We start from the raw sequence: 24,294 nt of genomic DNA, 5'->3' as shown, positions 1-24,294 counted from the left end.
TGGTTCACTCTGCTCTCTAATTAGATCCCTTCTTCTTCAGCCCTTTAACTTTTCCACTTATCATCTCCCAGCTTATCACTTCATTCCCCCCACCCACACACTTTCTCTCTCACCTGGCTTCACCTATCATCTGCCAGCTTTTACTCTTCCCCACCCCCACATTCTTATTCTGGCCTCTCCCCCCTTCCTTTCCAGTCCTGTTGAAGGGTCTTGGCCCAAGACTTTGACTGTATGTTCCCCTCCACGGATGCTGCCCGAGTTGCCGAGATCCTCCAGCATTTTGTGTGTTGCTCGGGATTTCCAGCATCTGCAGAAGCTCGTGTCCATGACCTGCTGCTCCGCTGCAAAGTCTCTTTGAAGTACATCCAGCCTGAATTTGTAGTCTTCTCTTTGACAGGAATTCAGTGAGACCCTCTCTCACTGCTCCTTCTCCCTTCTCTCTTTTTCTATTCTCCATTCTGCCTCCTCTCTTACTCCTTCCCTTCTCACCTGCCCATCACCTCCCTCTGATGTCCCTCCTTCCCCTTTCCCCATGTTGTCCACTCTCCTGTCCAATCAGATTCCTTCCCCTTCTATCACCTGCCAGCTTCTAGTACTCCTCCTTTCCTTTCCAGTTCTGACAAAGGATCTTGGCCAGAAATGATGACTGTTTATTCCCCTCCATAGATGCTACCTAACCTGCTGAGTGTCCACAGCATTTTGTATTTTGCATATAATTTCATTTTCTTGCTAGCATATTCCACTGCTACCTGCAAGGAGCTTGTGCCTTCTCCCCGTGACAGTGTGCGTTTCCTCCCACTGTCCGAAGATGTACCGATCGGTAGGTTAATTGGTCATTTTAAACTGCCCTGTGATTAGCCTAGGTTCAAATCAAGGGTTGCTGGGCAGCGTGGCAGGAACAGCCCATTCCACGCTGTATCTCAATAAATTTGTAAATTCCAATTTTGAAACTTGCTAATGAATCTGCATCCACAGCCCTTGAACTGCTGCAGAAATACTGCTTTATCTCCTCGATAACCTGATTACTTTTAACGTAATTGGAGTGATAACAGTACACAATATGTGGAGCAGTCATAAAAAAACCAAATAATTTTACTACACTGAATCCAACCATAAACACAGATATAGTTTGTTTACAACCACCAGCAGCAAACATCTGACACTGCAACTGATAATACATTACAATGGCTGTTCTATTTTTACCCTCTTAATTTAACATTGCATCTCAATTAAACTATTTAGTATTTTTGCCCATGGCACGTTGGCAATGAGATGTGTCCGATTTCCTCAGTTCTTCTGAAGGTGCATTAATCGTGCATGGCTGGCCTGATTCTTGGAAATTCTGTAGTGTTAAGGCATCAAGAGCTACTGAGTTGGTTTTGAGACAAGGCCTTTCTCCTAAACAGGAATCCCATGATCAGTGTGATCTGTTCCCAATGGGCTGGGAAGAGGGAATGAGGTAAGTTGCTTAAGAATTGCTTGAGCACTGTTTCCAACAACCAGCAGCTGTGAAAAGCTGGTTCACCTGCAGTAAGTGACCAGCAAAGGGCATTCGATGGAACAATCTGCAATTTGGTCAAGAAATGCTTTCAATTTCTGATAAGATGACAGCGTGCTCGGACACAGGAGGACACACGGGACCGACTAAAGGTGTTTTTGTCTTTATTTAAATTGATTTTTTAAACAATCGCACAACAACTGTGGACACTAAAGAACTTCAAGCACTGCAGGTCCAAGATGCTCACCGTTGGAGATGGATTTGGTGTGGACTGTATCGCTGCCTGCTACAGAAAGGCACTGCTGTGAGAACGTGGTGTGCAGCGATTGCCTTAAGATGCTTTTCTCGCAATTGCAAGACCCTGTTGGACATTGCCAGTGTAGAATTCTGCAAGTCCAGTTCACTGCTTTACTGGGGAGGCTGACGGTGGGGGGTTGCTGCGTGGCTTAGGTCGTAGTGAGCCTCGTGCCGAGGGCTTGCCTGTTGCAACAGTCCAGGTGGGGAGGCGCAGTATGGTGTGGCATCCCTGCAGGACTGGGAGCTGGCCCCTCCCATCAATGCTACTCTCCAGTGTTTGCTCACTGGACGACAAGCTGGACCACACGTGTGTGTATGAGTTTACCTGCTGACTGTTTGTTTTTGCAGTAACACCTGTGCACCATCAATTTACAGGACATGTCACTCAGGGGCTTGGGTTATATATATTTATTTAGTGTAACTATATGTATACTGTTATCTTGTATATGCTATATGTGCCTTGAGCTGTGTATAACTGTTAGTACAATATTTTACACCTTGGCCCCGGAGTAACGCTGTTCCATTTGGTGGGTATTCACTTAGAAAATGACTCGTCCACAAAAGTGTAATATAAGAGAGGAAAAGCCTTGCTGAGATTCCAGAGTCCCCATTTGATGTAGAGAGCTGTAACTACTCTGCACCCTGACAAGGAAAGCCTGTGTAGCTGAATTTATAGGCATTAGGGTTTCACGTAGCATTGAATAGTCATATTCTGAGACATGACTGCCACCTAGTGGCTTCTTTCTACAGCTCAGGCAGGTGCTTCAGCGTAAATAGTAATGGAAGACAAGGGCAAGCTGGCTAAGAAAAGCACCAGCCTACAACCTGGGCAGAAAATTGAGTCTAGAGTAGGGTACTTCTGCACTCTTGAGGCAGCTAGTTTTAGAACATATTCCTAATATCTTGTTTGCAATAGATCTGACAGAAAGATATTAAAGGTTTCCTTACTTGAGGACTGGTGCCAAAGGACCAAATGTTTCCTCTTGTGCACACAGCATGTCTGCTGTGACATTAGAAAGAAGAGTTGGTTCAAAGAAGCTTCCTCCAAGACTATGTCTCTTTCCCCCTGTCACAATGCAGGCACCACGAGACACTGCATCACTTATCTGATTTTCTACCTGAAACAGAGAAATAAGAGAGGTTTGCACTCATTTAAAATTTTTAACCAGTTAGTTCTTTCAATGCTTTGGAATTTCTTCCAGCTGAGACTCCTGTTCCTCCATGTTTAGTCTTTCCTCTGTCATTACAGGCCTTGGTCTCAGCTATTTAGATGTTAATATTGGATTCCCTTTAGTTTCCTTCAAGATAGTGAGTTACCTTGCTAATAGCTGCTTTTGTGACTCAAGGCCAAACTTTGTTTTTTAATATTCTACTGAAGTATCACCAGGCATTTGTGTTAAATGCATTATAAAATGCAATTTGTTGTCACTTAATTTAGAAATGGTTACCTCAGTTACTCATTTCTGTTAGGAACTTTTGTCAGAATAACAAAATCTTTTGCAAATCTTCTAGAGAATTAGGAGTTTGAAGTATGTTTTTCAAATATGCCTTGCTTGAAAGCATACTGTGTGTTACCTTTACCACTGCTCTTTCATTGATTAGGGGACCCTGTGTAGTCTGTTCATCAAATCCACTTCCAACACGCAAATCTCTATGCATCGCCTTCACCAACTTCTCCACAAATGCATCGTGAATTCCCTCCTGCACCAGGAACCGATTTGCACACACACAAGTCTACATTCGGGAATTGAAAGCAGCAAAATGTAACTATTTAAACACACACGATTCCAGATAGCAATGGAAGACAGAAAAATAAGTTAGTTATTGAAAATACAAAACATAACCTCAATTACTCAAAATGAAATGGTTCAGTGCTCTTTGTACATTACTGCTTTATGGCAATTAAAATCAAATGGCCAAAAATTATATAAATTACTCCAAATTTATAACTGCTCTACATTGCATACAGTCCCTCTCTTTTTTATGTCATTGGAATTTATTAGCATATTCTTCAACCATTTTTCCTTTATCTTTAATTCATCTCTTCTTGGTCAGGGATTAAGATGTTTTACTTGCACTCTAATTCCTTGGATTCTGAGGTGACTGATGCTTAAAGTGGGAACTGTACTCTCTTACAGATGGTGCATTGGATGCTTTGGCGATCTTCTATTTGTCAGGTTTAGTTTTTGTTTCCTATTCACCAGTGGAAACATTCTCCCAAGTCTACTCTATCAAAGTTTCAGAAAGTGGTGTGCACAAAAGGTCGAACCTTTGCCACCACCGAGTGGCATAAAAAATGGCTTTTATTTATCATCAGAAGGTCAAACTTCATCCTCCCCCCACAAGCAGAGCATCAATACTGCAAAAATTTCTTTGATTTGACTACTGTTTCTGTGATACAAGTTCTGCATAAATTCCAGTAGAAGTCCCTCTCAGTCACACATTAGTGTTTTTTTTAAATTTAAAAGCCTAAATTAAGGTTAATTTGGAAGTGAGCTATTTGACTTAAACCCACCAGGTTGCAGTATTCAGTGATTTATGATAGCAGCCGTGGGACCACGACTCACTGGGTAAAGGACTGTACCTTGAAACAAAGTCTCAACAATTCTAACAAGGTATTTAGCCCGAATTTTAATTCATGAATATAAAATGGTTCAGTGGAATCCAAATCACTAACAATGTTCCCAAAGATTAACAGCAACATTCTCGAACCATCCTCTGCACCACGCTACTCACCTGTCCGGTGTTTCGGAACTTAGAAGCTATTGCTCCAGCTACAGCCAGATCCAAGTCAGCACTGTTGAAAACTATGAAAGGAGCCAGCCCACCCAGCTCCATAGAAGCTTTCTTTACAGTATCACAGGCATGACGCAGCAGGATCTGAAAGGTTCAAAGATAACTTGTCAGAAACATGCTGTAGAGCCCAAACTTGTCATCGATAATGATACTTCACTTGTAATCAATTTTATGTTGGATGTTGGTTCTATTTTGCCACTTGCAAGCAGACATTCCCTTCTGGAAATAATCACTAAATTGCTCACGCAATCTTTTCATAATGCTGCTGTTGGGACTTCTATCCCAAGACCAGTATTATGGTCAGTAATATTGGGATTTCTATCAATACTATTAATAAACCCAGTGAGTTCCACTCTTCTGAAAATTATCTTCAGGAACAAACTATGTGCTCTGTAACATTAATCAAAGACCGTAGAACAATTATGCCTCAAAAAAAAGTCCACCGAGTCCTGATGAAGGGCCTCGGCCCGAAATGTCAACTGTTTACTCTTTTCACTAGATGCTGCCTGGCCCACTGAGTTCCTCCAGCATTTTGTGCGTGTTCCATTGGTTTTGAAAACCCTTTTCCGGCTCTCTCTAATGATTTGCCAATATGCCACTTTGAAATCAGTATCAATGGTGTTTCTTTCTTATATTTAATCTTATCCAAGTCTTAATTGATGACAGAATCTGAGTAATAGTTTAGAACGAACAAACAGATTAATTTATCATTGCGTATGCTCCAAATTGACCCTCATACACGTTCTGCATTGTCATCTCAAAATTCTGCCCTGCTTAAGTTTTTGCTTATACCCACAAACATATGAGAATTTATTCAAGCACGCTCTCTTACCACCAATACACCCAATCACATTGCTGATGTGTTTACAGTCAGGCACAAGAATCATTCCCAACTCTGTCTTGACTCTCATTCTAAGTATCTATTTTTTTTTTTGCGTTAATGGTCCACTCCGTAGATGTTGAAACTGTCAGTAATCTTTTTACTTAAATAATTAGAATTAAAATTTAATCTATTGAAGTCTGATATCATTTCCTAATTCAAGTGACTATAGATTAGGGGTTCCCAACCTGGGCTCCGTGGCATAAAAAAGTTGGAACCATTGCTGTAGATGAATGTGTGGCTGAGGAACTGTGTAGAGGACAGAGCTTCAGATTTCTGGATCTTTGGAATTTCTTCTTGGGAAGGTATGACCTGTACAAAAAGGGATGGGTTACACCTGAACCCGAGGGGGACCAGTATGCTTTTGGGCAGTTTTGATAAAGCTGTTGAGGAAGGTTTACACTAATTTGGGCAGTGTACAAGGACAGGTAGATGATAGGGCAAAAGCACAGTCAACGTGATGAATTTCAGTGTAACATGGGGACAAAATCAAATAGGGTGATGAATACAGGACTATAAGTGTTATATTTGAATGCACACAGTATACGGAATAAGGTAGGTGATCTTGTAGCATGATTAGAGATGGGTAGGTATGACTTGGGCATCACTAAGTTGTGGCTGAAAGAAGATCATTGGGAGCTTAGCACCCAAGGAAACACATTTTATTGAAAGGACAGACAGACAGGCAGAAAGGGTGGGGAGGTTCTGCTGGTAAAAAATGAAATTAAATCCTGAGAAAGCGGTGACATAGGAAATACATGTAAAAACACAATGTCATGATGGTCATGGGGGGGGGGGGGGGGTTTCAATACGCAGGTAGATTGGGAAAATCAGGTTTGTGCTGGATACCAAGAAAGAATCTGTAGAATGCTTATGAGATGGCTTTTTAGAGCAGCTTGTGGTCACTAGGGGAAAGTCTATTCAGGATTGGGTGCTGGATTTGATTAGGGAGCTGAAGCTAAAGGAAACCTTAGGATGCAGTGATCATAATATAATTCACCCCGCAATTTGAGAAGGAGAAGCTAAAGTCAGATGAGTCAGCATTAGAGTGGAGTAAAGACAAATATAGAGGCATGAGAGAGGAGCTGGCCAAAGTTGATTGGAAGGGGACACTAGCAGGGATGATGGCAGAACAGCAATGACTAGAGTTTCTGGGAACAATTTAGATAGATAAATCCCAAAGTAGCAGTACTCTAAAGGCAGGATGATGCAACTGCGGCTGACAAGGGTCTAAAACAAAACACAAGAACAAAAGAGAGGGCATATAATAGAACAAAATTTAGTGATAAGTTTGAGGATTGGGAAGCTTTTAAAACAGAAGGCAACTAAAAATGCCATTAGGAAGGAAAAGATGAAACATGATCTTAAGCTAGCCAATATTTAAATTTTTTTCAGATATATAAAGAGTATAAGAGAGGTGAGAGTGAGTAGATATCGGAAAATGACTCTGGAGAAGTAGTAATTGGGGCCAAGGAAATGGTGGGCAAATTGAATACATATTTTGCATCCATTTTCACTGTGGAAGACACTAGCAGTATGCTGGAAGTTCAAGAATGTCAAGGGGTAGAAGGGAGTGCAATGGCTATTACTAGAAAGAAGGTGCTTGGGAAGCTGAAAGATCTGAAGGTAGATCAGTCACCTGGATTACACCCCAGAGTTCTGAAGGAGGTAGTTAAAGAGATTGTGGAGGCATCTTTCTAGAATCACTAGCCTCTGGCATGGTTCCAGAGGATTGAAAAATTGCAAATGTCACTTCAGTGCTCAAGAAGGGAGGAAAGCAGAAGAAAGGAGATTATAGGCCAGTTAGCTTGACTTCAGTGGTTGGGAAGATCTTGAGGGGTCGTAGGATACTTGGGGGCACATTATAAAATATGCCAAATTCAGCATGGTTTCCTTAAGGGAAAATCTTACCTGATATATCTGTTGGAATTCTTTAAAGAAATAACAAGCACAATAGACAAAGGAGAATTGGTGGATGTTGTGCACTTGGATTTTCAGAAGGCCTTTGACAAGGTGCTGCTTAACAAGATAAGAACCCTTGGTATTACAGGAAAGATTCAAGCACGGATAAAGATTGGCTGATTGGCAGGAAGCAAAGAGTTGGAATAAACAGAGCCTTTTCTGATTGGCTGCCAGTGACTAGTGGTGTTCTGCACGGTTCTGTGTTGTGTCCCTTCTTTTTATATTATGTGTTAATGATTTGGATGATGGAACTGATGGCTCTGTGGTCAAGTTTGTGGGCGAGATGAGGGTAGGTGGAGGAACTGGTAGTGTTAAGGAAACAGGGAGACTGCAGAAGGACTTGGACAGATTAGGAGAAAGTGCAAAGAACTGGCAGATGGAATACAGTCGGGAAGTGTACGGTCATGTACTGAGCATGAAGGAACAAAAGAGCAGATTATTTTCTAAATGGGCAGAAAATTCAAAACTCCAAAGTGCAAAGGGACTTGAGAGTCCTTGTGCAGGGGAGAAGACAGGTGAATGGGGCTGAGAATGGATCAGCCATGATGAAATGGCAGAGCAGATTTGATGGGCTGAATAGCTTAACTCTGATTCTATCTCTTATGGTCTTATAGATTAGACGAAGGAGTAAAACACCCATTAGAAAAGCCCATTGTCAATTGCAGCAATTTAAAATGTAATGCATAATTGTAATTTTATCTGGACTAATTTTATTTCCAATATGTGTGTACAAAAACTCAAGAATCTGAGGAAACAGAGCTCTGATCAGGAGCAAAGTGAGAGATGGGACAAGTCTTGAGGTCCCTGGTTGGATCCAAAATTACCTCAGTGGCAGGAAGCCAGGATCAACTGTCAACTTAGTGACTTGAAAGCCACCTGGTACTTTGTTTTTAGTAGCATCAATGATCAAACGTAAAAGTAGGAGTTGTAACAAAGAAATTTGTAGATAATTTACAGTATAAATTCATTCTGTAGTCACGCGAGGAAGAAAACTGTAGATAGTAAGATGACATAAATGGACTTGGTCAGTCAGTAGAGTTGCAAATTCAATCAGAAGAATTAAATGAATACTTTGCGTGTGTAAACGGAAAGAGATAATACCCAATAAGCAGCACAATACTTAAGGGTGGGTACAGGTTCTCCATTCCGTAAAGATAATGGGGAAAGTTCCCGTATTGGTGATGAACAGAAGATAAGTGCAAGGAATAAACACGAATGATTCTGCAGACGCCGGAAATCCAAAGTAACGCATACAAAGTACTGGAGAAACCCAGCAAGTCAGGCAACATCTATGGAAGGGAATAAGCAGTCGACGAGACCCTTCATCAGGACTGGAGAGGAAGGTGGAAGCCAGAATAAGAAGGTGGGTTGGGGGGAAGGAGTACAATCTGGAAGAGGATAGGTAAAGCCAGGTTGGGGGGGGGGGGGGGGGGGGATGAAATAAGAAGCCGGGAGGTGATGGGTGGTAAAGATAAAGGGCTAGAGAAGAAGTCATATGATAGGAGAGAAGAAAGAACACTGGGAGAAAGGGAGGGGGGCCACCTGGGGGAGATGAGGACAAGAGAACAGGTAAGAGGGAAGCCAGAGTGAGGGATGGAAGAGGAGGGAAGTGGGAGGGGGAAAAATTAGAGGACTCGATATTCATGCCATCAGATTGAAGGCTACCAGGATGAAATGAGGTGTTGCTCCTCCAACTGGAGAGTGGCCTCACTGTTGCAGTACAGAGATGTAGGAACGGGGATTGTTGCAGGTGGAACGAAGGTGCTCGACAAAGTGGCCTCCCAGTCACTACTTAGTGACATTTAGAGTGCTGCTTACAGTTCTGGTCACTGCAGAACAGGAAGGATGCGTCTGAAGTAACAACAGTGCAGTGGATATTTAGGTAGATGAAGTCATCATTACAGAAATTTTGTTATTGGGAAAAAATTGCTAAACTGGTCTTGTTTTCGTTAGAGGCCAAGGGAAAACTGCACTGAGATATTAAAACCGAAGAGAAGTTCAGACAGAATGAATAAGAATGATTTATTTCTTCTTGCAGAGAAATTAATAACCATGGGCTAGATTTAAGAGCAATGATAGAAAGTTTACTGGGAAAACATTTTCACTTGGAGGAGGTCTGGAACTTTGTCTGAATGGGTAATGGAAACAAAAAATACATTGTTTTATAAAGTACTTGGAAGAAAACTTGAACTGTTGTAACTGTAATGATAAAGAGTAGGAGACGAGAAGTGAGACCCTTTTTACTCCTTAAATTTCTGCAATACTTGTGCTTGAACAATGGTGAAACTGCATACAGCTCAATTTTAGCAGATAAAGATTACTATTGCACTGACGACAACTGTAGGTTGTTCCCGCCAGCCCTCCAGGGATAGAGTCCCCCGGTCCTCACCTATCACCCTACAGATCCAACGTATAATCCTCCGTAACTTCCGCCACCTCCTATGGGATCCCACCACCAGACACATCTTCCCCTCCCCCCCCCCCCCCCCCACTCTCAGCTTTCCGCAGGGACCGCTTCCTACGTGACTCCCTTGTCCATTCATCCCCCCCATTGACCTCCCTCCAGGCACTTATCCCTGCAAAAGGAAGAAGTGCTACACCTGCCCCCACACTTCTTCCCTCACCACCATCCCTCACTATAATCTCCCCCCAGCCCTACCTTTCTTTCTCTTTTATTTCCCATAATTCTCCACCTTCCCCCTAGCCCATTTCCCTCCAGCCTATCACTTCCTAGCTCTCTACTTCATCCCTCCCCCCACTTCTTATCCCTCTCCACCATTCCATGTTACTTCACTCCTGATGAAGGGTTTCGGCCCGAAACGTCGTCACTACCTCCTCCCATAGATGCTGTCTGGCCTGCTGAGTTCTGCCAACATTTTGTGTGTTTACAACTGTAGGTTACTTCTGTTGCAGAAATTATTTTTGATAAACAGTCAAGCTTAAATAGGGGCAATAAGAAAACAAAAAAAAATCACTGAAGAACCACCTCACATATCCCTTGATTGAAAATGTTATTTGGCAGGTCCTGTGGATTACTTTATCTGCTGCTCTGTTTAGTAACTGTATTACAGATTTCAAAAGTTGCCCTAGAGTATAGATTTGGTAGCTTTGTAATAATTAAAAAGAGTAACATAAGATTTGTGCATTATTTAGATCTGACCCAGGTTTCCTGTTTCATATATATATGTTACACTGGTCGAAACAAGTGTAGCACTATTTATGTTGTTAAAAGATTTATTTAAAAATTACAACATTTTAATTGTGTTTTTCTGAAGCCAACAATAAAATAAAACCACAGTGCGGATCAAATAGAAATTGACTTTTTCCAAAAGGTCTTTTCTGAAAAACTTCATGTGTAAGATAACGGTGAATACATCAGAACAACTGTCCACCATAAGACAGGAAAACACTCACCTTTCCAGTAGCTGTGGAACCAGTAAAAGAGATTGCAGCAACGAGAGGATCAGTACAAAGCACTTCTCCTACAGCGGGTGTATTGGACTTGGAGGAGGGAACAACATTGAAAACCCCTGCAGGGATCCCAGCCTGATCTGCAAGCTGTAAGGCAGGAAACTTCAGTGCACTGCATTAACATTAAAGAAATGTTAACAAAGAAACTGTACAAATGCTCCCTCTTTGTAACAGACAAAATAAAAAACAGAACTTATTTAAGCTGAATATTCTATAAATAAACCTCTCCTGGGTTGTAAAATCCAAGATTTGTTTCTCTCTCACACAAACATTTGAAAGAAAACTTTATTCACAATTTGTTTATGCACAAACTTTGATATTTCTGTGAAACTGCTAGCAAAGGTATTTGCATTTATCTACAATTGGCAAGATGGAGGAAATCCTATGAGTAAGCATAAGGAGGCTTTCTGACAGTTTTATTAAACTGTGCAGCTACTGACTGAGGGTATGCTTTCCGATCCTTCAGTGGATTTAACAACTTTTAGAGGAGACTTTACAGCCAAAAATCATTGGTTCCATGAAGTTTTGGTAAGACATTGGAGAGCTGTACCCTGGCTATGTCTCCCAATGAGGACCTGAAGATTAATTAGAGAAACTTAACAAAACCAATTCCCCAGCCCGAGATTAAATAACCAAAAGAGTTATCTTTGTATTCTAATGACCAAGAAGACAGGAACTTGAAAGGGATTTGATACAGATATCTGTGAACAAATACACAAAACAGAAGTATCTAACTATGGGGTTATTTAAGCACAGATGGCAGTTATTTGCATATATTGAGGCAGTAGATAATCTATTTGCATACCCCAAGAAGAATGATGAGCCATTGGTAGAGCATGTTGATGAAGATATGGGATATTTCATAGTTTTCCAAGAGGGCATTAGATAGATGCCAGACAAATACAGCGGATGATTTGATATGGAAAGCAAGTCCATTATCTGCAAGATTATGACCGGTATTGGAGCCTGATGATATTTGCCTAAACGGTTACAAAACAATTTCATCCACATGAAACAATGTCACAGGAAAGTATCTATATGAAACACTGTTGTAGGAAAGTACCGGTGCCAAGCTGCTTGGGTCCGAGTGCCCTTCCCTTGGACAACATCAGTGGCGTGGAGAGGGGAAGGCTTACAACTTGGGCAACTGCTGGTCTCCCATACAACCCTGCCCAGGCCTGCGCCCTGAAAACCTTCCAAAGTGCAAATCCATGGTCTCACAAGACTATGTAGGAAAGTATCTACATGAAACACTGTCGTAGGAAAGCAGCACCTATCATCAGAGATCCCCACCACCCAGGTCATGCTCTCTCCATCTCTTCTCACTACTGCCATCAGGTAGAGGGTACGAGAGCCTCAGGACTCACACCACCAGGTTCAAGAACAGTTATTAGCCCTCAACCATCAAGCTCTTGATTAAAAGACGATAATTGCACTCACTTGCCCAATCACTCAAATGTTCCCACAGTCTCACTTTACGGACTCCATGTCCTGTTCTTGTCATTTATTGCTATTTGTTTATATTTGCACAGCTTGTTGTCTTCTGCACTCTGGTTGATCTTCTGTTGATTCTCTTATGGTTCCTATTCTACAGATTTGTTGAGTATGCGCACAAGAAAATGAATCTCAGGGTTGTATATGGTGACATATATGTACTTTGATAATAAAATTTACTTTGAAAGACACTCCCCCCCCCCCCCACACACACACACACACAGGGAACTATTCCATTAGATGTAACTGTTTTGTGTTCTACCTTTCTCAGACAGTTAGTAACAGCAAGGTATTATGTGTTTCAGGAGACTGACTGAGGGATTCACCAGTGGTCATCTTCCATGACATATAAACAAACCTAAGTATTTTTCATCAATTTCTGACTGACACCTTCTTTACTCACCTCTGCCAGAGCTAATGCAGACAGGGGAGTATCTTCAGCAGGTTTCACCACCACTGTGCAGCCTACAGCCAAGGCTGCCCCAGCCTTTCTTGTGAGCATGGCACTGGGGAAATTCCACTGTGAAGAAAAAACATGGTAGAATAGCTTTATAGCAAATAATAGAAGTTAAAGATTACATTCTTACAGGACTACCTTAGATAGTTGGAAACACACACAAAGTTTAGCTTGTTTGCTTCACTTCTTGAGTTTAATTTATCACACCAAGAGGACGCGGAGTGGGATATTGTAACAATATAGAGGAGCCTCTGATGTAGCACTTTTGACTTTGAAGGAATTGACACAACACAAACTCTAGACAGATGCTTCATTTGGATTTGAGGGAACATGAGGTATTAATGTCTCCCTCTCAGGCAGATGTAAAAAGTCCAGTGTAGTACACTGATGAATGACAAACATGTTCTCTCCAGTGTCCTGATCAAAGTTCAGCCTCAGCCAACATCACTAAAACTGATTATATAGTCAGTTACAAACACAAGAAAGCCTGCAGATGCTGAAAATTCAAAGTGACACACACAAAATGCTGGAGGAACTCAGCCGGTCAGGCAGCATCTAGGGAAAAGAGTAAACAGTTGATGATTTGTGCTGAGACACTTCTTCAGGATATAGTCAATAATTTGTGGAAGCTTTTGTGTGTAAACTGCTGGCTTTGTTTCTTGTAACAGTAAGTAATTTTAAAAGTACTTCATTGGCTATAAAATGTTGTATCATGAGATTGTGAAAGGCGCCTGCTGTAAGGACGAGCCAGCGGACCATAGCTCAGTGAGCTGAACATCAGTGATGGGAAAGTTGCTAGAGGGGATTCAGAGAGACAGGATCTATCTGCATTTGGAAAGGCAAGGACTGATCAGGGATAGCTAACACAGCTTTGTTTGTGAATCATTTTCTAAATTTTATTGAGTCGTTTGTTTTTAATGTGACCAAGAGCATTGATGAGGGCAGCACAGTTGCCAAAGTCCTGAGTGGTAGGCTGATCCAGAATGTTGCATCACATGAGGTCCAAGGTGAGGTAGCCAACTGGATACAAAACTAAATTAGTGGGAGGAGACAGTGCTGATGATGTTGTTGTTTTGCAGATTGGAAGCCTGTGACCAGTGATGTGTTGCACCGATCAATGCTGGGTCTCTAGTTGTTTGTCATGTACATTAACGATGTGGATGAGAATGTAGGTGGCATAATTAGCAAGCTTGCAGATGAAGATGAAACGGTGGTGTAGTGAACCACGAAGAAGATTACAACAGGATCTTTCTAAAGTGGGTGAAGAAATGACAGATGAAACTTAACTCAAACAAGTGCAAAGTAATGAAGTTTAGGAAGTTAAACCAGGGCAGGACATACATAGAGAATGACTGGGTCCCAGGGAGTATTGTAGAACAGAGAGAGTGGGGGTACAAGAATGTTGATCCCTGAAAGGGTAACATTAGTATGAGTTTATTATTGTCACACCTATGGACTCTGTATGTCTCAGTAAGGCAGCCGGCACAATCAAAGACCCCATCCACCTCAGGTATTCTGCTCTCTCCCATAGGGCAGAAAATACAAAAGCATGAAAGCACATGCTACAGGCTCAAGGACAGCTTCTATTCCCCTGTTGTAACTAGTAAATGGCTCCCTTGTGAGGTCAATATGGGCTCCTGACCTCACGATCAGTTGTGTTCCCTGGAGTGGCAGAGACTAAGGGGAGATCTGATAGAAGTTTAATAACATTATGAGAGGTGTGGATGGGGTGGATGGTCACAGTCTTTTTCCAAGGGCAGGGGAGTCTAAATATAGAGGGCACAGGTTTACACTGAGCAGGGAAAGATTTAAATGGAATCTGCGAGGGTGGATGTAACAAATTGCCAGAGGAACTGGCAGCGACAGGAACAATTATGTTTAATACACATTTGGATAGGGAATATTCAGAGATATGAGGCAAACGGGGCTAGCTCAGGGAAGCACCTTAGCTGGCTTGGCCAAGGGACACGATTCCTTGCTGTACAAATTTGCAACTCTGTCTTGTAAGTGAAATATTAGTCTCCACAAAACAGGTACCGAAAGAAAAAAATTGAAAGACAAAATGTGACAAACACTAGATTCCCAAATGATCCTAAGCTCAGCTGTTATTTTAAAGTGGGTTTGTATTTAATTGTTCCTAAGTATCTGCAAACCACTTAGATCAAAGTTAGCGTACCTGAACTGTGATACCCCATCATTATTGTAAAAGAAAGTTAATTACAACTTTATATGGGAACATATCTTTTCCTAAATGTTACCTCTTAATTCTAAACCAGATACTGCTATTTCCAGCAGTAAATCCTAAATAACAGTTCAAGAATCTATAGATCAGGGGCTCCCAAACTTTTTTATGCCCTGGACCCCTATCATTAAACGAGGGGTCCGTGGAACCTCTGCTGTGAATGGAACTTATTATAATATAGAAATTAAGCAAATTAACTAGTTCTCACAAACAAGAGAAAATCTGCAGATGCTGGAAATCCAAGCAACACACACAAGATGTTGGAGGAATCGGCAGACCAGGCAGTGTCAATGGAAAAGAGTACAGTTGATGTTTCGGGCCGAGACCCTTCAGCAGGACTGGAGAGAAAAAGACGAGGAGGAGAGCTAAAAGGTAGGGGGAGGGGAGGGGGGAAGAAACACAAGGTGACAGGTGAAACCGAGAGGGGGAGGGGTGAAGTAAAGAGCCGGGAAGTTGACTGGTGAAAGAGATACAGGGCTGGAGAAGGGGGAATCTCATAGGAGAGGACAGGAGGCTATGGAAGAGAAAGAAGTGGGGAGGAGCACCAGAGGGAGGTGATGGGCAGGTAAGGAGATAAGGCCACACTCAGGTTTGAGGAACAATACCTTATATTCTTCATCCCTCTTTCCCTCTCTTGCCTCATCTCCTTGCCTGCCTGTTACCTCCCTCTGCTACTCCTGGCTGAACCACCTTCCTGGCCATTAGATCTCCCTGAAGATCGGACCGCCCAGTCTGCTGGAGTTAAGACAGACGTGTCGCTATCACACCGGGCTATGAGACCTGCAGTCTACCCTCATGTGGTTTAGCCTGTCTGTCAAACGCTTTACTGGGGTGTGGTTGCTGTTACATGTAAACAGTTATTTGAAGCCACAGGTAAGAGCAGTTTGCCCGGTAAGAACCAAAGGTAACATTCAAAATCACTGTTGATACCTTCAAATCCTTCATAGTTCCTAACTTGCTGAAGCAGTAAAATCATCTCATTTTCACTCCCAGCCATTTCTGGCATTTCCAAGTATGAATGCTTGAAACTGCAGTGAGGAAAACAGTTCTGAATTGTCTAACTGCTTACTTCTCGCCAACTATCAGAGAGAAAAAAAAACACTGCTTTTGAACACAAACACACGCAACTGACACTACTCACTCTAAGCACAGTGTAGTGTCTAACGGTCACATGATATGCATGCAACTGACGCCAGTTAGAAAAGTCTCCTTCCCCAATTAAGTGGCATGCTGTCCCAAATAAACGCAGGGAATCCCAGCTATTTTCTCAATTTGTTTCTGTTCTTTAAGAGTTGTCCCAAGTAAGTGGCTGTCCCAATTAACCAATGGCCCAATTAACTGGAATCCACTTTATTTATAAAATGCTCATTGTGTGCATTTGCAAATTGCCCATTTTAAACGTGTAGATTATGATTCAAATGTATGATAACAATGTTTTATATTTCCTAAGACAGTACTTACAGGAGTTATAATAGACACTACTCCTATTGGCTGCTTCAGGATCAGGATCCTACGGTTTGGCGAAGGAGTAGGAACAACATCACCATATATTCGACGAGCTTCTTCTGAAAACCATTCCAGGAATGATGCGGCATATACTATTTCACCTACAGCTTCGTTGAATGGCTTACCCTGCAATGGACCAGTTACTAAGAGTTAGTGTCACTACTGACAAGATGCAAACAATGTACAAGTATCAGCATTCATACTTCGCTACCATTGGAAGTTTCCGGGCCACGTGTATAGAGGCAGTGTGGTGATTGGATTAAAACATCACCGGGTCACAAGCTCAGCTGGCAAGCACTGTTATAAATTGTTTCAGGGATCTTAATCGTATATCTTTTATTTTGGTTAATTTTATATTAATTTGTAAGTACATATAATACTGAGAATGATGCACAAGTACTTAAGAGAATATACTTTCAGTGGCCACTTTTTTTTTTAGGTACAGCTGATTGTTAATGCAAATATCTAGTCAGCCAATCACGTGGCAGCAACTCAATGCATAAAAGCACACAGACATGGTCAGAGATTCAGTTATTGTTCAGACCAAACATCAGAATGGGGAAGAAATGTGATCTAAGTGAATGATTGTTGGTGCCAGATGGGGTGGTTTGAGTATCTCAGAAACTGCTGATCTCTTGGGATTTGCATGCACAGAATGGTATGATGAACAAAAGCATTCAGTGAGAGGCAGTTCCATGGGCGAAAGTGGCTTGTTAATGAGAGAGGTCAGAGGAGACTGGTTCAAGCTGATAGGAAGGTGACAGTAACTCAAATAACCACGTGTTACAATAGTGGCATGCAGAAGAGCATCTCTGTACCCACAATACATCGAACCTTGAAGTGGTTGGGTTACAGCAAGAGAACACTACGAACGTACACTCAGTGACCACTTTAGGTTCCCAATAAAGTAGCCACTAAAGTAGTGTATAAATCAAGACTTTAATCTCTAAAGACAATTGGGGTTATGTGCTAGGAGAGATTAATTTCACATTGTTTCCTGTTTACAGTATATGAAATGGAAGCTAACTGGCTTTCCTTAAATACTAAATGTTTGGATCTGCTCTCCATCCCTCTCTCCCTTCAGCAAGAATGGCATGGTCCAAAGCTGACATTGGTAATGCAGTTTTCTAGTAGTTACACTAATACATTCAGAGGTCTTTTTTCAGTCTCCGCCAGTTCCTGAAACGTATGTTTCTCCCAATGTATACTCCATCGATATACCAATTATTGTTGCAGAAACCCGGGTGGAAAAAATGAACCCAATTTATAAAGACTAACCAAACATACATTTGGATTGCAACAGCTTTACTTTGCGAACTGAAGGCAGAAATGTTTCTCTGGTGGAAATACAGAAGAGTTCCAACTTTCATTGTATTTTTGGACTTAAATCGAAGCTCACCAATTAACTCAAGGTTAAACAGTTCAATGATCAAATAAAAATTTAACTGTTGAACACGAGTTCAGTTAAGAACATTAAACTTTAAAAAGGCAATTGCCTGAACCTGAAGCATGCTGAGCAATTACATCTTACAGTCTTAAAGTAATACACTCCAAAGGTTTGGATTATAGAATAGTGTATTACATGAATAAAGATTTTGACAGTTTACTCAAAAATCATTGGTGCTATTACAGTTTTTATTTTATGTTCCCGAAATTACACAATACAAAGATGTTCCCTTACTTACTATGATTTCAGATTCTTAAACTAAGCTACATGCTGAATCCTAAGGCAATCCCAAAGCCTCACAAGCAAGAAAAAATCTACAGATGCTGGAAATTCAAGCAACACACACAAAATGGAGGAACTCAGCAGGCCAGACAGCATCTATGGAAAAGAGTACAGTCGACGTTTTGGGCAGAGACCTTCCTCTATAGAAAAGTACAGTTGATGACGGATCTCGCCCTGAAACGTCGACTGTACTCTTTTCCATAGATTCTGCCTAGCCTATTGAGTTCCTCCAGCATTTTGTGTGTGTTGCTCTGAATTATCTCTTTTATTTAGTAAAAAAAATGTAAATTACTTGCATGTAATTCAGAAGCTGAAACACAATAGCAAATTGTCTTTGCCCATTTGTATTTTATTTAAAAACTGAACAACTTGAATTTTTTTTGTAAAAGAGGAAACGACATCGGAAAAGACTGAATTCCAAACGAGGTTTGAAGTGGGAAGGTGGGATTGTTGTTAGCTTTTGCTCTGGAGGGTTGGGGAAAAAAAGTTCGTGAGAAGGGATTTCTAATTAAGGATGAGATTCATTACAACAAAATAGGTTAGAAACTTCAGTATCTGAGCAGAAAGTTCAAAGAAAATGAGAGAACAGGTGATGTGAAAGGGGATGAGAGAGCAAGAGGTAATGAAGCAATGGCATTGGTAGTGCAGAATAGTACAGGTGTCCCCTGCTTTCCGAATGTTTGCTTTACGCAACTTCGCTTTTATGAAAGACTTACATTAGTACCTGCTTTCGCTAACTGAAAGAGGATTTTCGCTTTTACGAAAAATGACGCCCGTTTTAAACTTGTGTTTAGCCCGAGAGAGACTACCATGACTGTGAAGCCTTGCGCGGGCAGGTGTGTGCGCGTGCGTGTATGTGCTGATTTTTTTTTACTACAAATCGGTGTTGGCTCAATCTTCCCGATTCTGGTCAGTGAAACTACACTGTACATACATTATTTCTACTTTATATAGCTGTGTATTTATCATATAATTCCTGCTTTTACTATATGCTAGTGTTATTTTAGGTTTTATGTGCTATTTGGTATGATTTGGTAGGTTATTTTTTGGGTGTGGGAATGCTCAAAAAAATTTTCCTATATAAATTAATGGTAATTGCTTCTTCACTTTACACCATTTTGGCTTACGGACGGTTTCGTAGGAACGCTCTACCTTCGGATAGCGGGGGGAAATCTGTATATAATGAGAAAAAAAACCTGAAAATAAATCACTGTGGATTCACAAATAAGAGTTTACCAGGTTATAACTGCCCTCTATCTGACCTCTATTTACAAGACAAGCATATATCTGTTTTAAACAATCCTGTTTCAGATATATTTGAAAATCTCAAGTCAATGGAGATGGAAAATTAAGTCTTATTCATAGAAAGCAATTCAAAATGTTTTATAATCAAATAAATCACACTTATATTACTTTATGAACAGCACACAAGAATTTTGTTCTCTACTTTAGAAAATAAGCAACTTTTTAAATCTTATGAAGTAGATTACACATATCACACTTGATTTAAAAGATCTACCTCTAGCTATTATGCATACAAAGCTCTAGACCTAATGCTAAACACTGCATACGTCTTGAAGATGCATCAGGACTTGTGCTTGCCGACAAAGACGACAATGCACACATGGAACACCTGTCATCTGGGACAACAAACTGAGATCTGAATGTAGTTTGAAAAACCCTGAATTATAATGTTTTCAGTTAAAAGGCAGCTTAAGGACTCGAAATTGTTAATGACTTAAAATTTCATTGTGTCGTTTGATACATTTTGAATTATGGAATTACTCAAAACAATAAAGCACAAGTAGTCGTGTAGCCAATTTCTTTCATTTCTAGTTTACCGTTATTCAAATTGGGCTTTCCATATAAGAGTTGGAATGCCTTTGTGTAAAACTTTTTAAAATATGCTTGCAAAGGTAGTTAATACATGGAAGGCTTCTCGTATAGACTTTGATACAACTTTTAAAAAAACTGAACACATCTGAGGAAGACTTCAGAATACAAACGAGTGATTAATTCCTGCTTTGTGTTACTCACTCACATTTTCTGCAGTAATTAGTTTTGCAAGCTCGTCTTTGTTCTTGATCATCAAGTCATACCATTTTCTTAACAGATTGCTTCGCTCCTGAAAATATAAATATCAAAGAAAAATCAAGTGAATGGTGAATAGAGTTTATGCAGAGAAAATAAAACCACATATTCTAATAGTTACAATTCTGGCTATGAAATTCACATTCTTTTTTTTTGGAATAATAACATTAGCATGATCAAGTTTTTAGGTAAGCCTGCAATATCACTGGCATGCTTTCTACAGATTTGATCCTCTGGCTCAATAGTGGTCGAATAAGAGTAATGGAATCCCATGGGTTGATGGAATACAATTCTGCTGCTGTTAATGGATGACAAGTGTTGAGGTGCTAGAACTTTTCAGCATGTATCTCATTTGGCATATTTGGTGTGAAGATGGGCTGGAGTTAGGTCTTTTATATAAACAGGCAAGCATTTCTGCAAAAACGGAACTTTTAAATACAGTATCTAGTAGATCTTCCCCTCAAGTTGGTTATTTCACCACCTGCCATAGACCAAGTCTACTACTTCAAGTTTATTGTCATTCAATCATATACATGTATATCACAAAATGAAACAATGTTCCTCAGGACTAAGGTGCACAACACAGTGCATATAACTCACACACAACACACAGTAATATTACCAGAAATAAATTACATATTATAAAGTATATTCCAGAAGATGGATATTTAGCAAAAGGGGCATTTACGACACAAGTAAAAAGTAAGCAGTACAACGCTGCTGGCACTTCATTCGTGACAAGACCTTGCTGGTGGCAGGATGTTCAGTAGTCTCATGGCCTGGTTGGGGGGGGAGGGAGAAGATGTTTCTCATCCTAACAGTCCTCATCCTAATGGTCTTCAGAACCCTTGGTGATGAAAATATCCCCTCTAAAGTACATTCTTTATGGTTACTGCTCTGATCGCTTTTACTAGGTGGTGGTCAAGATAGCTGGAGTACTAATTCATCAACTGAGTGATAACTATTGGTGGTAACGGAGAAATCCTTGCCCGTATTCAATCATGACACAGTGCTGAAGTTTCCTTGGGCCAATGTGTACAGCTTCTAGTGGGCTTTATAGAAACATAGAAAATAGGTGCAGGAGTAGGACATTCGGCCCTTCGAGCCTGCACTGCCATTCAGTATGATCATGGCTGATCATCCAACTCAGAACCCTGTATCTGCTTTCTCTCCATACCCCTGATCCCTTTAGCCACAAGGGCCATATCTAACTCCCTCTTAAATATAGCCAATGAACTGGCCTCAACTGTTTCCTGTGGCAGGGAATTCCACAGATTCACCACTCTGTGTGAAGAAGTTTTTCCTCATCTCGGTCCTAAAAGACTTCCCCTTTATCCTTAAACTGTGACCCCTTGTTCTTGACTTCCCCAACATCGGGAACAATCTTCCAGTATCTAGCCTGTCCAATCCCTTTAGAATTTTATACGTTTCAATAAGATCCCCCCTCAATCTTCTAAATTCCAGTGAGTATAAGCCTAGTCGATCCAGTCTTTCTTCATATGTAAGTCCTGCCATCCCAGGAATCAATCTGGTGAACCTTCTTTGTACTCCCTCTATGGCAAGAATGTCTTTCCTCAGATTAGGGGGCCAAAACTACACACAATACTCCAGGTGTGGTCTCACCAAGGCCTTGTACAACTGCAGTAGAACCTCCCTGCTCCTGTACTTGAATCCTCTTGCTATGAATGCCAACATACCATTTGCCTTTTTCACCGCCTGCTGTACCTGCATGCCCACTTTCAATGACTGGTGTACAATGACACCCAGGTCTCGTTGCACCTCCCCTTTTCCTAATCGGCTACCATTCAGATAATAGTCTGTTTTCCTGTTCTTGCAACCAAAGTGGATAAACTCACATTTATCCACATTAAATTGCATCTGCCATGAATTTGTCCACTCACCTAACCTATCCAAGTCACCCTGCATCCTCCTCACAGCTAACACTGCCGCCCAGCTTCGTGTCATCTGCAAACTTGGAGATGCTGCATTTAATTCCCTCGTCTAAATCATTAATATATATTGTAAACAACTGGGATCCCAGCACTGAGCCTTGCAGTACCCCACTAGTCACTGCCTGCCATTCTGAAAAGGTCCCATTTATTCCCACTCTTTGCTTCCTGCCTGCCAACCAATTCTCTATCCACATCAATACTATACCCCCAATACCGTGTGCTTTAAGTTTGCACACTAATCTCCTGTGTGGGAGCTTGTCAAAAGCCTTTTGAAAATTCAAATATACCACATCCACTGGTTCTCCCCTATCCACTCTACTAATTACATCCTCAAAATATTCTATAAGATTCGTTAGACATGATTTTCCTTTCACAAATCCATGCTGACTTTGTTCGATGATTTCACCACTTTCCAAATGTGCTGTTATCACATCTTTGATAACTGACTCCAGCATTTTCCCCACCACCGATGTCAGGCTAACCGGTCTAGAATTCCCTGGTTTCTTTCTCCCTCCTTTTTTAAAAAGCGGGGTTACATTAGCCACCCTCCAATCCTCAGGAACTAATCCAGAATCTAAAGAGTTTTGAAAAATTATCACTAATGCTACTTCCTTAAGCACTCTGGGATGCAGATCATCTGGCCCTGGGGATTTATCTGCCTTTAATCCCTTCAATTTACCTAACACCACTTCCCTACTAACATGTATTTCCCTCAGTTCCTCCATCTCACTAGACCCTCGGTCCCCTACTATTTCCAGAAGATTATCTATGTCCTCCTTAGTGAAGACAGAACCAAAGTAGTTATTCAATTGGTCTGTCATGTAAGGGACTTTGATCAATTCACCTGTTTCTGACTGTAAGGGACCTACATTTGTCTTAACCAATCTTTTTCTTTTCACATATCTATAAAAGCTTTTACAGTCAGTTTTTATGTTCCCTGCCAGCTTTCTCTCATAATCTTTTTTCCCCCTTTCCGAATTAAGCCCTTTATCCTCCTCTGCTGGACTCTGAATTTCTCCCAGTCCTCAGGTGTGCCACTTTTTCTGGCTAATTTGTATGTTTCTTCTTTGGACTTGATACTTTCCCTAATTTCCCTTGTCAGCCATGGGTGCACTACCTTCTTTTGCCAAACTGGGATGAACAATTGTAGTTCATCCATGTGATCTTTAAATGCTTGCCATTGCATATCCACCATCAACCCTTTAAGTATCATTTGCCAGTCTATCTTAGCTAATTCACGTCTCATACCTTCAAAGTTACCCTTCTTTAAGTTCAGAACCTTTATTTCTGAATTAACTATGTCACTCTCCATCTTAATGAAGAATTCCACCATATTATGGTCACTCTTACCCAAGGGGCCTCACACGACGAGATTGCTAACTAACCCTTCCTCATTGCTCAATACCCAATCTAGAATGGACTGCTCTCTAGTTGGTTCCTCAACATGTTGGTTCAGAAAACCATCCCGCATACATTCCAAGAAATCCTCTTCCTCAGCACCCTTACCAATTTGGTTCACCCAATTTATATGTAGATTGAAGTCACCCATTATAACGACTGTTCTTTTATTGCACGCATTTCTAATTTCCTGTTTAATGCCATCCCCAACCTCACTACTACTGTTAGGTGGCCTGTACACAACTCCCACCAGCGTTTTCTGCCCCTTAGTGTTATGCAGCTCTACCCGTATCGATTCCACATCCTCCAGGCTAATGTCTTTCCTTTCTATTGCGTTAATCTGCTCTCTAACAAACAATGCTACCCCACCTCCTTTTCTTTCCTGTCTATCCCTCCTGAATATCGAATATCCCTGGATGTTGAGCTCCCATCCTTGGTCACCCTGGAGCCATGTCTCTGTGATCCCAACTATATCATATTCATTAATAACTATCTGCACATTCAATTCATCCACCTTGTTA

General features: G+C 41.1%; 1 protein-coding gene across 1 annotated transcript in view; it reads right to left on the bottom strand.

The window, feature by feature from the left end:
- aldh5a1 (aldehyde dehydrogenase 5 family, member A1 (succinate-semialdehyde dehydrogenase)) overlaps positions 1–24,294 on the bottom strand; it is a 37,149-nt gene that overhangs the window by 2,887 nt on the left and 9,968 nt on the right. Inside the window, exons 2-8 of the mRNA XM_073024028.1 lie at positions 20,374–20,457; positions 16,559–16,729; positions 12,802–12,918; positions 10,848–10,991; positions 4,532–4,675; positions 3,371–3,529; positions 2,744–2,913 (exon numbers count right to left, since the gene is read on the bottom strand). Coding sequence (XP_072880129.1) covers positions 2,744–2,913; positions 3,371–3,529; positions 4,532–4,675; positions 10,848–10,991; positions 12,802–12,918; positions 16,559–16,729; positions 20,374–20,457 — 989 coding nt within the window. The remainder of the gene's footprint in view (positions 1–2,743; positions 2,914–3,370; positions 3,530–4,531; positions 4,676–10,847; positions 10,992–12,801; positions 12,919–16,558; positions 16,730–20,373; positions 20,458–24,294) is intronic.

The sequence above is a fragment of the Hemitrygon akajei genome, chromosome 20 (assembly GCF_048418815.1).
Source record: "Hemitrygon akajei chromosome 20, sHemAka1.3, whole genome shotgun sequence".
Lineage (NCBI taxonomy): Eukaryota > Metazoa > Chordata > Chondrichthyes > Myliobatiformes > Dasyatidae > Hemitrygon > Hemitrygon akajei.
Note: the sequence above shows the minus strand (reverse complement) of the source record. Positions and strands in the feature narration are given on the sequence as shown.